The sequence below is a fragment of the Artemia sp. Qi Xiang Cuo genome, chromosome 3, assembly GCF_049724085.1.
Source record: "Artemia sp. Qi Xiang Cuo chromosome 3, ASM4972408v1, whole genome shotgun sequence".
In the NCBI taxonomy this organism is placed as follows: domain Eukaryota; kingdom Metazoa; phylum Arthropoda; class Branchiopoda; order Anostraca; family Artemiidae; genus Artemia; species Artemia sp. Qi Xiang Cuo.
In genome coordinates this window covers 21650902-21665071 of record NC_142796.1, presented here as the reverse complement: position 1 = coordinate 21665071, position 14170 = coordinate 21650902, and the positions used below count along the sequence as shown (strand labels likewise).

General features: G+C 32.3%; 1 protein-coding gene across 1 annotated transcript in view; it reads left to right on the top strand.

Moving 5' to 3' along the window:
• The window catches only part of LOC148953853 (uncharacterized), a 141916-nt gene that overhangs the window by 80574 nt on the left and 47172 nt on the right, over positions 1-14170 (top strand). The window contains exons 10-11 of the mRNA XM_089085669.1: positions 2610-2734; positions 7529-7636. Coding sequence (XP_088941795.1) covers positions 2610-2734; positions 7529-7636 — 233 coding nt within the window. The remainder of the gene's footprint in view (positions 1-2609; positions 2735-7528; positions 7637-14170) is intronic.

Here is a 14170-nt window from a genome sequence, read left to right as displayed (position 1 = left end):
TGGTATGAGTCGGACCCAAATTTCGGGAGGCTTCGTTTCCACTATCCCTTAATTTCCCTGAATGGAAATCGGGTTCTCCTAAATCTCCCCGGAAGTTAACGCTTATAAATGCACGAACGCTAACAATGAACACAAATCTTTTTTTTTTAGCGTTAATTTTCGGTGAGAGTTTGGAGTAGCTCTTTTTTTAGGAAGAAATTATAGAAATTCGTAGATGTGGTAGCACTGCTTATTAGCTAATTTTTCGTGTCTTCACAAAAGGAAATAATATTTATAGGTAGTGGTCCGAAAAATCAATGTAATAACGCTTAAGACTTTTTCTTTGTCTTTTCTCCAGGAGCGGTCGTATAATATCGAGAGAGAGCTCATTCGAAAGAAAAATTAAATTTCTACCTATTTTCGGCACCGTAGTCTCAAAACAATACTAAAGGCTTGGGAGGAGAAATTTTATTCCCTAAACCTCTTGATCGGGAGGAATATGTTTTGACTAAGCGTGCAATATGGATTCTGTGAAGGGTGGTAGAACTCCTCTAATTGCGGAAATATTTTTAATGTTAGATTAAACATACGTGTATTTTCTTATCTGAGTGCAGGTAAGAGGGGCCATAAAAAGAAAAATACTCTATATAGACAAAAAGAAAATACTTGCAAAAAGAAATAATAATATATGTAGAAAATATAAGAAACGTCACAAAAATCCTGAGATTTTGAGAAGTTAAGGGCCCTAAGACTCCCTACCCTGTGCTCAGTTTTTTTCTTAGAAATGTATTTTTTGTTCAGGAATGATTGTATCAAATCAATGGTTGCAGAAAATAGAGAGATGGCTCATTTAAATATTTTTTTTAAATCCTAGTGCTCTTTTAGAGAGAGTTGAAAATTGTACCTCAACGAAGTGCTGTTTTTCGGCATTTCATTCTTCAGGGCAACATATTCTTCAAAATTTTATTAAGTCTTTGGAATGCCTTTGGAAAATATTCCTGATTCCGAGTGCACTCTCATGCGCATTTATTTTTTTATTTATTATTTTTTTTTTACATGAAAGCAAAGGGTGGCCTCAAAGTAAAATAACATTAATTACTGTCAATGCTTGGGGGGATCTAGCCCTCCTCTACGCCCTTTTTTATGCTAAAATTGAACTATCCCCTTACTGAACTATTTTTAGAATATTTAAAATTTAGCTTGTTAGTAATTATTATTTAAAAAAAAAAAAAAAAAAAAAAATGGAACTGAAACTTCTCCATTTCTAAAGAGTAGGCCACACGTTTTGAAATATGTTTTGTTTTCTTTAAAGCCTTCGCTAAATCTAAGCGTAAAGAGAGGGGGATTGGCTGAAATGGTACCCCCTCTCCCTCATATTTACTATTCTCTTTTTATGCTGATTCTACAGTTAAAATTATCCTATTCCTCTTGTGCTCTTTGACATTTCTGTTTTCCATTTTGTTTGTGAGTCATCAATCAGGTCTTGGCAGTCAAGTTCTAATATATCGAATGAATTTATTGTTAATTTAGAGCTTGACATGAATACCCTATAGTCTATAATTTTTTTGGAGCTAAGATTAAAAAAAAAAAAAAAAAAAAAAAAAAAAAAAAAGTGTTTTTTCAACATATTGGGAAAGCCTTCAAATTTTGTATGGTGGTGCAAGACATTGATAACCAAGGGTGTGTTTTAGAAACTAATTATCATTAAGCACAATTATCTATTTGTTGTTACATTCATCTTAAAATAATAAAAAAAAAAAAAACTAAAACCTGCAAGTTCAATCCCTTATACATTAGTAATAAAAAAAAGGATAACATATTGTTTTTTTGTACTAAAGGCTAACAATTATTTTTTTATTATATATCGGTGTATTTTAGAGTGCTAATAATAAAAAGAGTTAATTATGTTTAATGATAATTGTTTCTTCTAGAACGCACCCGAAATTACTATGTAGTTGGATTATCCAAAATAATATGGTTTGTATAAGCCAGGTTAGACAAGAGCGCTGAAAGGAAAATCTAGTATGGACCGCTTAATAGAATAATTAGATTTTAAATATATAAGAGAGAAATAGAGTTATTTATAGTGAGAATTTTGAATCAGTACTTGATTTAATTATTAGATCAGTTCCTGGATTTGATAATTTTGAAATACCTAAGATATATTAGCTACAAAATATGTAAATAGCTATTGGACTGCTATGCATATAGACAGTGTAATTTTAGGGACATGGAATTGCCCCTTGCCAACGGTTTGGTATATAAATTAAATTCCGTCATGCTTTATGTCTGTGCAACTTATCTAACGATTTTCCTCTTCTTTTTTTCTTTTCTTTTCTTTTTTTTTTTTACTGGACATCGAATTCAAATTTTCAGTATGAAATTTCAGGTTTCAATAATCAATAATCTTTCACAGCCGTTTCCAAATAATAATTAGAATATTCTATTTAATTTATTATTCTATGATTTAGGTTTTGTGCCAGAAGAAAAAAAAGAAAGAAAATGGGTGCTGTTTTTTTTTCTGTTCTTTTTATTTGGTTTTTGGAAGGGAAGAGGCGAGGGACATAATTAATCCAATTTAATTTATATTATCCAGCTTCAAAATTACACCATTTTTCTACGAATTTTAGGTGGCGCTCTTCGAAGAGTGGCATCTTGTCCTAATCAGAAAGCAATGGAAAGGCGACCAGACCCAGTATCAGAAGTCTGCGAATTGTCAGTTAAAATTGCAGACCTTGGTAATGCTTGCTGGGTGGTAAGAGCTCTCTCTCTCTCTCTCTCTCTCTCTCTCTCTCTCTCTCTCTCTCTCTCTCTCTCTCTCTCTCTCTCTCTCTCTCTCTCTCTCTCTCTCTCTCTCTCTCTCTCTCTCTCTCTCTCTCTCTCTCTCTCTCTCTCTCTCTCTCTCTCTCTCTCTCTCTCTCTCTCTCTCTCTCTCTCTTTCTCTCTCTCTCTCTCCCTCTCTCTCTCTACCTCTCTCTTCTCTCTCTCTTTCTCTCTTCTCTCTCTCTTTTGCCTCGTTCGACTCTGGCTTTATGTCTGTGAATTTAAGGTTAAAGATGCTCTGTGATTCAGGTATGTTCGTACATGAAAGACTAGCTCAACTAGACTTGTGAATTCATTTGAACTATATAATTTTTTTTGTGATAAACTAGATTTTCCTCACTGCTTAAGGACTCGATAGTCCGAATTTTTTTTTTTTTAAGAACAGGGTTCCCTCATGAACATTTTTCTTTTATAATGTTTCATGTTACTTTAGATTTCCGTCTCAGGCACCATTGCCATCAGCTACTCGTGTTACAACCAGGGTTGAGTTCCCTGTGTCGAGTTTTCTTCCTTGAAGTGTCTCGATTTTGACCTTTGAAACCTGACATTAATTAATAGATTTAAAACTATTCCTTTAGGTAACTGTATATCTTGGAAATATTTTTGAATATTGAACTCCTGATTAGATATTGGCTTACCATTAATAGTAAATTAGCCTGTTTTGTTGGAAAGAATAAACAAATGTGCAGAAGTCCGGAGTTTTTGACAGTGTTCCAAGTTCAACTCTCAGCTGTCAGACTGAACTAATAAATAATTATACTTGTTCACCTTTAGTTTTTTTTTTTGTCTTTACCTCGTTAAAGGTGAGACATTTTGTTGCCTTCTTTTTGGTGTTGTTCCCCTCATTAAATACCAGATTTTTTTTTGTCTTTAGTCAGGACTGAAAAACAGTAAATGTGTAGCAAAATTTGAATTAGAACCACGTAAAAAATACGTTTTCTATTCTCTACCGTTTGATTGCTTGAAAGTTTTGGAGTTCTATTTAGGAGTTTTTTGCAATGGTGATAGCGCTAATCTAGAGCCATTTAAATTATGGGCCCATAATTAATGCCCTAATTGGAGGTAGGAGGGCTACGGTAGGTGAAACATCCCCCCAGATATAAAATATACAAGAATTAATTCCCCCCCCCCCCCACTACTGGAGAATACTTGAACTCTGAGTTTAGTATTGCATCACCGATTTTACAATCGCATTAATTATAAGTTGTCACGCAGTTCTTTTGTAATCATAGCATATCATCAGCATGACCCTAAAGTGGTTTATCCCGTCAGGATTGTCGGTGACTAGTTAACTTAAAAAAATAGCAGCCGGCAGCACCTTAAAAATAGATGAAAAAATACCATGGTAAGGTCAGAAATACAGAAATAAATTAAACTGACAACAATCTCTAACTATCCTTAACATAATCTTTATTAATATTAATAAAAAAAACAAATTTCCGAAAAATAAGTTTTTCAAAGAAAAGTAAAGGCCATTTTAAACTTAAGCTCAGCAGATACAAATACCTTCTAAAATTCAAACTCAAAACGACCAGAAATTACTTTTAAAGAATAATTGAAATCCAAAACGAACAGAAATTAAATAAACAATCATAGCAAAAACATACAACAAGTAATATTATAAATGAAAAAATATATCTTAAAGCGAGTAATGCTTAGATTGAATATGAAAATCAAGCTTAAAACGAAAAAAAATATTTTCCTATTGAAGTATAAATGAAACTTAAAACGAACAGAAATTAAATAAACAATCGGTGCAAACAAACATACAATAGATATTAATGTAAATTAATAAATAAAACGAGTGATACTTAAATTAAATATGCAAATCAAGCTTGAAACAAACAAAAATCACCACAATCAAGAGTTTGGGTATGACCTCCTTCTCTCTCTGTAAAAGTCTAAAGCCTACTGCGTCATTGGCGCTTTACTGGAAACCAATTTTATGACAAATATTTTCTTTTGTACTTGATACTGAAAATAAACATTAAAATTATTGTACCATTTTGAACTGACGAGCTTTCAGCAATTAATATCATTATACATCAAATATTCAGTTTAATTTATTAGCTCTTTTTAAAGTTGTTAAAGACGAATATAGTTTCACTACAAACAAGTGTTTGGATACTGCCTCCTTTTCTAACTGTAAATAAAAACCTAAAGCCTACTGCTTCATTGGCACTCAACTGAAACCGAATTATATTACAAATATTTTCTTTTCCAGTTCTTAAAGTATTGAAAATAAAAGTACAATTGCAATGAAATAAATTCTTGAACTGATGGATCTTTCAACAATTAATATCATTATACATCAATATTCAATTTGATGTTGTTTGTACTTTCCAAGACTGTTCAAGACGCATATAGTTTTCAGTAAAGCGGAGAGACGCAGTAGGTTTTAGACTTTTACAGTGAGAGAAGGAGGTCATACCCAAACTCTTGTTTGTGGTGATTTTTGTTCGTTTCAAGCTTGATTTGCATATTTAATTTAAGTATCACTCGTTTTATTTATTAATTTACATTAATATCTATTGTATGTTTGTTTGCACCGATTGTTTATTTAATTTCTGTTCGTTTTAAGTTTCATTTATACTTCAATAGGAAATTATTTTTTTTCGTTTATTTTTTTTTGTATATTTGTATATTCAATTTAAGTTTCACTCGTTTTATGATTTATTTATTAATTTACATTAATATCTATTGTATGTTTGTTTGCATTGATTGTTTTTTTAATTTCTGTTCGTTTCAAGATTCATTTATACTTCAATAGGAAAATATTTTTTTTTAATTTTAAGCTTGATTTTCATATTCAATCTAAGCATTACTCGCTTTAAGATCTATTTGTTCATTTATATTATTACTTGTTTTAGGTTTTTGCTGTGATTGTTTATTTAATTTCTGTTCGATTTGGGTTTCATTTATTCTCTAATAGTAATTTCTGGTCGTTTTGAGTTTGAATTTTCTAAGGTATTTGTATCTTCTGAGCTTAAGTTTAAAATGGCCTTTACTTTTCTTTGAAAAACTTATTTTTCAGAAAGTTTTTTTTTGTAAATTTTTATTCGTTTTTGATTGCAAAAAAAGTTTTTAAAAAGTCCTTATTTCAAAATCAAACTTTAACAAAATATAAAATATTCATCAAAGTGAAAAAATTGGTTTGAAGTTTATATGACGACCCCTGCTAGATGAAGTACCTCTAGGAAAAAAATAAATGGAGTGTGGGGGGATGATAGCTGCCCTCCGATCACATTTGACTTTTAAAAAGCGAATTACAATTATCAATTTCCAATCAAATGAGCCTTTTAAGAAGTTTATACGAGAATTTCTCCCATAACAACCATATATGCCCCCAGGGCAAAATATATTTACTATCGTGAAATCAACTACGCTGACACAGAATTGCTTATTTAAAATTCTGATTGGATGTGTTTGGGGCAATGATGGGCGTGGGGGGGGGGTAGTTGCCCTCCAATCACTTTTGAGCCTTAAAAGGGGCTCTAGAACTCTCGATTTCCTTTTGAATGAGGTCCCTTCGAGTTTCTACGACGACCCCTTCCATATGAAGTGCCTCGGGGAAAAAAAAAATATTAATAATCATAAAACATTGGAGCCGCATGGCCTTTACTATAGGCAACGCTATAGCGTTGCCTCTGATAATATACATACAATAAACCAATATAAGACTATTATATATATCCTTAAACTATTATGTAAAAAAATGTCTTGCTTGTATGTCCAATTTTCTCTTTAATGCTTTATATTCAAATAGTTTTTTTTTATAATTTCTTTCATTTTCGCTATCCTTGGATATGCTTTTTTTAGTTGGTTCCTTCACATATTCTATTTTGATAAGCTGCCTGATCTGACCAACTCCCCAACTCCCTGACCAACCAACCAATAGGTGATCTGGTCAGAGTGAACTCAATTGCGTAGCAGGCCTCGTTATAACGCTTTATAACATCAGTTCCGGAGTTAATTTTATATTTTGAACGGTTGAATGTCACCCAGAGTAAGCCTGGAACACAATCGTAATTGATTGCAAATCAAAAATTGGTGCAATGCTGTTTCATTGAGTGGGGGGGGGGGGGGGCGATACCAGGTTTGATGCTTCTCTGTCCTCATCCCTTCACAAATTGCTGTCAGGTTTTAAGGGAAATATAAGTATATAGATTAGATGAAGACCAAGTCCCTGTTGTGGGAGAAATTAATTTTTGTTTTAGAGACCAGAATTCTACGTGAACACCTGTTATGCGAGTTAAAAAAGCAACAAAAAGAGTAGGCTTTTTATATACAACATTTTTCGAGGAACAGGAAATATACATCTTTAAATTGTTTCAAAATGTTAACTTTTACCCCATTAAGGCAGTAACAACTTTTTTAAAAAAGGAGTCACTCATATTTTAAGAAAAGACAGGAAGAGCTATAAATAAATCAAAAGGTAGAAAAAGGCCAGTAGAGTGTATAAAGGCCCTAGACTGCCATGAACTGTATCACAATCTAAAAATAGCTGAGCTTGGCCAGCTCATCCCAGAAGAATCCTCGTTTTAAATCTACTCTTACTAGATGGTGTTAATGCTGTATAGGAGAAGCACGCACGGGGTGAAGGGGGCTTAGGGATTTAGTCTCACTGAATTTTGTTTATCGGTTGTAAAACGAATTAAGACATAGAAATGAGTTGAATTTTATTTCTTCTATTATAATTTCTTCAATTCTTCATTTTATTTTAAAGGACCATCATTTTACGGAAGATATTCAAACTCGACAATACAGATCTTTGGAAGTTCTTCTGGGTGCTGGATATGGAACTCCTGCTGATATTTGGAGCACTGCCTGCATGGTAAGAATCTTCTTTCTATCTTCGGTCCAGCAAGACTAAATTTGGCATATTCTGCCCTTTTAAGCCGCAAATATGGGTTTCAAGAACTTGATTCTTAGGATTAGTTTAGAAACAAGGTCTAACGCACCAAATTGATAATACATTCTAGAATGTATTTGGCTTCGATCATCCAATACGTCGTTATTTTCTGTTTTGTTCATTCATCAATCAATCATATTAAAACACTATTACAAACGTAAAATAGTTTATTCGGCCCAATAAGAATGGCTTGTTGTGGACCATACAACACAATAATAAAGCACTAAAAGAAACATAATACCCTAAGTCAAACAATACATATGAAATAAAGATGAAAGGGAATAAACACTAGGATGCAGTAGTAAAAAAGAAAAAAAAGTAGTAATTATAATAATAGAAATAAATAGAAACCAAGAAAGTAGAGAATCAGGAAAGACCAAGTTGACATTACAACATGGAACAAAGAAAGTTAGACTGAGGGTTCACAGCCCACCCCTTAGCCTTCTTAGATTTCTAAGTAGGCTAAGGATTTTAATTGGTTCACGAGGTGTTTTTTTTTTTTTTTTTTTTTTTTTTTTTTTCAATATCTTTTTCCTCCCTCACATAAATATTTTGAAGCTATAGATGTTCAAATTATTTTTGCCGCACATGGATTCTTGAAATGAAACCTTGTTGTATTAGCAACTGATTCTTAAAAACAATAAAGAAATCCTAATGGTGTATTGTGTTTCTCTCCTCCATTTGAAAATTGAAGCTGAGTAACACAACTTCCTTTGGAAGGCCGATTTAGTATTTTTATTCCTTTGAACGTTTTTTTTTTATTAATAACAATGATTAAAATGACACAAAAGGCTAAGGATGTGTAAAATTGTCAGGTTAGGTTGAATCCGCCCTACCTTTCCCAGTGGAAAGGTTTAAGTATATATTAGACCTATGAAGGAGGTCCTTCTGTAGATAAGGGATGCGGTGCTGGTTCTTATTTAATCTGCTGGTAAAGGCTTTGAGGATGCTAGAAACTAAGCCAAAGGTTTAATGGGGTGCCGACAGGGTGCCCAAGGATTCGATAAGGTGCCGAAGGTTTAGGAATCGATAGAAATAAACGCATTCTAACCTCGACTTATGGAATTTCGTTCCGACTGCTGAAATACGACCAGATATACATTCAAAGTATTAAAATTTAATATTGAAAATTAGGAGTCTAAATTTTGCCTTTAAAATTTAGTCTGAAGTTCACCTTCAAACTTAAGGATCCTGAACAAAATAATCAAATATATGGGGACATTCACTAGGGGTGATAACTCTGGTTTATGATCCTTAATTGGCATGCACGGCTTCGACAATGTGAATTAATTCAAAACAGCTTGCATTATTATTAAAAGAAAACAGAAAAAAAACGAAATATATTTTACCATTTTCCATGGTGTCATGGAAAATCATAAGTGAAGAATGTAATCATAGGTTTGAATAATATTGGGAGCGAAATTTAGGCTTATAACCAGGAACTTGGAGGCGAGGGGAGTTCCGCTCACTTTTGTTTGCTTTTCCTCACACAAATAGGAATTTTCCAAGATAAGAGTAATAGAATTTACAGAAATTGTAGAAATATGTGTTTTAAAGTTGCAGATTTACAGTTATTTAGCAACTATTTTGTAAAAAAAAAAAAAAAAAAAAAAAAAAAAAAAAAAAAAAAAATTGTTGTAATTCGAAAAACACAGTTTTTCTGTGATATTTAGACATTTATTTTGATAACACGAGAAACTTCTTGGGCGTGGGTTTGAGGCCCTTAGCCCCCTCTCCTAATGACGATAATATTCTTTTAATGTTGTTATGAAGTAGTTCACTAAAAGCTGTCTCTTGCAATCTTGTTTATATCTCTTGTTCCTTTCCTTTTAATCTTGTCATAAGAATTAATTAATTTTTCATTTTCACTGACTGAAACTGATCTTCTTTCGCCCCCCCCCCCCAAAAAAAAAAAAAACAACAATAAAAAAAAAAAAAAAAAACAGTAAAATAGTGGTGCCTTGTGCCACTATTTTAGCGACTCAATTTTGTTTAACGACTTGCTGAAAACATAAGCGGGTGTCCCCCCCCATACCTGACGAACTTGACATCTAGCAAAGCTAATATATATTTCCTAATAGAAATGGAAGAAAGTCTCTTATGTGTCTTATTTAAAATGGATTTGAATTCTCATGTCTACTTCCAACATTTTGCAAGTTTCCGAATTCTGAGCTGTTTCATATTTGAAAATTGGTGTGTTCCAATATATTGGACAAGTTGTTGAATACATGTTTTCTAAGTTTCTCCTCTTTTTTCTTTCTTTTTTTTCATTATAAATTTTAGCTCTAAGTTTTGCAGAAGCTCCTGCTAAGGGATGTGCAGCACCATTCATTTAGGATCATAACGCCATCTATCCTTAAATTTCGCAATAATGTTATAGATTGTGTGTCATCTTATTTCCTTCTAATAAATTTTTTCTCGAAAAGCGAAACCATGTGAGTAATATTCTGGGTATAGCGCGTCATAAAAAAAAACAAAAAAACTTCACATATGTGTGGATAACTAATTTTATTTTGGTAATGTTAAATTGGATGAGGAAAATGAATCTAAAAGTGTATATTATCGAAAATCCAAAGGAAGGTTTTAAGAAATAAGAACAAAAGCAACGTATTGGTGCTTTAACAAAAAGAGTGGGTCAGAGAATTGATTAGGGTACCAGCCCCCCCTCCCCCCATATCCCTCCAAGAAATGTTAAGTATCACCCATAAATACATTTTTTTTGGTTTAGTTAAAGAAGCGTTTTCCTAGTTGGTCTCCCTAAGTAATGGTAAAATACATTTTAGTGACTTCTTTTGAATCCACTTATTTTATTACTTTTGTTTAAGTTTAAGTTCTTTTATTCAATAAATATAAATAACACTTCAATCCAAGAAAAAGAAGTTCTATGTTTTTATTATTTTCTATTTTTGATTTGAGCCTTTGATACTGATTTCACAGTATTAACTATGAGGAAAGTTATATAGACTAACTTCTATGACATAAGCTTCTTGTGCTTATTAAAATTCATCATTAAGATCTTCTGTGGCATACAAGTAAAAGCTTCCTTTATACTGTACTAGCCTGAGTGCTTTGGATTCACCTTGGCGCTCAGTTGTTCCCTCTGAATACTTTGGTCTTTTGTGGCAGTTGTTAAACTTGGCAGTATCATGTTTTACCTTAGAATTGTAAATGTCTGAATGAGAGGGACACTTAGGTTAAGACGTTGCGATACTCTTTGGTTATTAAACCTGTAGGGCTTTAAGCAGGACTGAATTAAGTTCTGGCGATGCTCTTTAGTTACTGAAACTATAATTCTGAAGTGTGGGGACTCCGAAAAACGGAGGAGGATTTGGTAGATGTTTTCTAGAGAAATAGCATACGAATTCTTTTTGGGTACCCGACTGAGTGACCGTATCTCAAACGGTAAGCTATACGAAAAATGTCTCTCAATCCCGCTTTCCTGGTCTATTATGAGAGAAAGGTGGAGATGGTTAGGATACGTTCTGCGGATGAAGGATGACAGATTGCCAAGGATCGTCCTTGTCGGGTAACCGTCTAGGGCCAAACGTAAAGCAGGTCGTCACCGAATGGGATGGGAAGATGTTGCAAGAAAATATTTAAGGGAAATGGTTTAAGGGATGATGGGAGATTTAAGGGAAGGGAAAAGGCTTTGAATGGATTGGGATGAAGGAGAAGTGTGCGTAGTTGTGTTGGCCTTATGCGGTTTGGTGCCGTAGTGAGTTGTTAGTAGTAGTAATAGGTACGCCCTTTGTTCATCGGAACTGTAGGGCCTTCTGAAGTTGACATACGGCCTAGCGGCTTTGTTTTATTATTAGGACTTCGCTTTTAAACTATTTTCTCATAAAACCGAATGCCATGAAGACTGTACCTAAAATTGAGATTGATTTTTATCGAAATTGACTCTTGCAAGGTGCCATTTAAATTTGTTTTTCTAATAGTATGATTGACTTCTTGGGTGTCAAGAAATTCCTTGAAATCGTGCTGTATATTGTCTGTTAATTGAATGTGCCTTTTTCTACTCTCATAGTTCTTCTTCTTCCTCATATACCAAAAAAAAATATTCATTTAGTAGTAGTTGGTACAATTGGACGATATATAATCCTGCTTGTCCTATTCTTCTGCCTGGCAACATTTGGTTCCCTAGGAGTTAAATCTTCTCGGATCTTCTTGTCCCCTTTTTTTAGATACATGACTGGTCCATTTAAGCGTTTTCTCCCCTAACTGATAAGTGGTCTTGAACTGTTTTCTTTTTTTCGAGAGTGGTCGATTAAGAATCTTAGTTACTAAGCTTTGTCTGAAGTTTCAGACATTTCACTAAAACTGACATTTTTCCCCCTTGTATATCTACGAAAGGAATATTAAAAAAAAACAAAAAAAAACCTAAGTCTTTGTTAAAAGAAACTAACATTAAGAATCTTTCTCTGAGACTTATGATATTTTGTTAAATCGGTAGGCCTACCTCTAACATCATTTCTCACAGTGTGTTTCTGTCATATTGCATATGCAAAAAAAAGGAAAAAAAGAAAGAAATTTGTTACTTTGATTTATCTAAAGATTCAGACATTTCAGTGGATCTTGGCGAATGATTTTATGTAAGAAAAGCCTAAAATCTTTAAATAACCAATGTTGGATAATACACTATTTAAATATAGTTGATACAGCTAAATTAAAACAATAAAAACATAATAAAATGACACGGTTAAAAAAACAGATAAATTAAAATTCAGTTAGCAAATTAGCAGTAAGTTAGCAGTTAGCAAGTAAAGTCAATTTTGTTAATGAAATTAAGTTAAAATAATAAAATTAAAAAATTATATTATTTGCATCAAGTTAACGCTTCATTAAAAATTAGTAAATATTTTATGATGGCTCGACATTATTGGCAACACTGAATTTTATAAGTACAAAATTAAAACCAGTAATTTTAGAAAGTTTGGATTTCTTCTTTGTGTTTAAGTTTCACGTGGCTTGGTAGGACATTTCTCCTTGAAATAATCATACGTACATTAATAAGTAAATATAATTATTTGCACGCTATAGCACTATCAATCATTATTAATTTGCCTATTCGCTTTTTGATCCGATGATGGATACGTGCAGTCAAGATCGTATCCAGGGAGAGGGTAATTGGGGTTGAACCCCCCTCCGAAATTTTTTCCAACCCGCAAAAAAAGCAGCAAAATACATAAAAACAAATTTTTGATGCGCTTTGTATTTTTTTGTAGAACCCCCGCCGAAACGACCCCCCCCCCCCGAAAAAAAATCTTGGATACGCCCTTGTGTGCAGTTATCTCTTTTTTAAAATAAAATTCAGAACTGGCGTTAATTTTGAAATGGCAAAGTCCTTTCCTGGATAGGAGGATAATATTGTATGAAAGCTGTAAAAATTTCCACTTGTAGATAATCTCTTAATATTTTTTTGGTAGCCTTTGTCTTGCTTTCCATAGTTTCCAAAGATAATTTTTATGTCAGTTTTCAGGGAGAAATTTAAAATTTATGCGGGAATGCTTTGTTTTTCTTGACGGCTTAATTGCGAAATTCTACTGGGTGAATTTGATATAAGTTACTGCGGAATTATTGGAAGTCGGTGTAATTAATCATTAACAATAAATTTATGGCAAGACCATTGGATGTTGTTGATAATTTTGGTTTTAAGCAGATACTTTTTTCACAGTTTATTCTTATAAGGTGTTTTTACTTCTTCTGAGATGGTTTATGGTTTAAAGGCTGAAATTTATGAAGTTTATGGTTCGGATTTGAGTTTTATGGTTCAATGGTTTATATATATATATATATATATATATATATATATATATATATATATATATATATATATATATATATATATATATATCCGCTTGTCTTCTAAACGCAGACAATTTGAGCTTTTTCTTGCTTCCATGACGTCCAAATGGACCTTAAATTAGAAGTAGTGCCTTTGTAAAAGTGCGTTTTTTGGACCTTTAACTTTTGCCTCGGCTTGTCTTTTGTCATTATGAAAGACATATCGTCGAACCCATGTTTCTTTTAATTGCTCAGGTGGAGGGACAAAAAGTTCTTTTTCTTCCAACCATTTATCTAGTTCTGGTTTTTTATTTTCAAAGGTATGGTAGTCATTGATGATCTTACCCATTTCAAAATAAAAAGCCTAATAATCATCGCTATCATTTTCAATTTGTCTGGTTCGTTTTACCTGACCTAATCCATGTCAAAACCACAAACTTACTAATTATCGCCATTGGTTATATATATATATATATATATATATATATATATATATATATATATATATATATATATATATATATATATATATATATATATATATATATATATATATATATATATATATATATATATATATATAAATATATATATATATATATAAATATATATATATATATATATATATATATATATATATATATATATATATATATATATATATATATACAC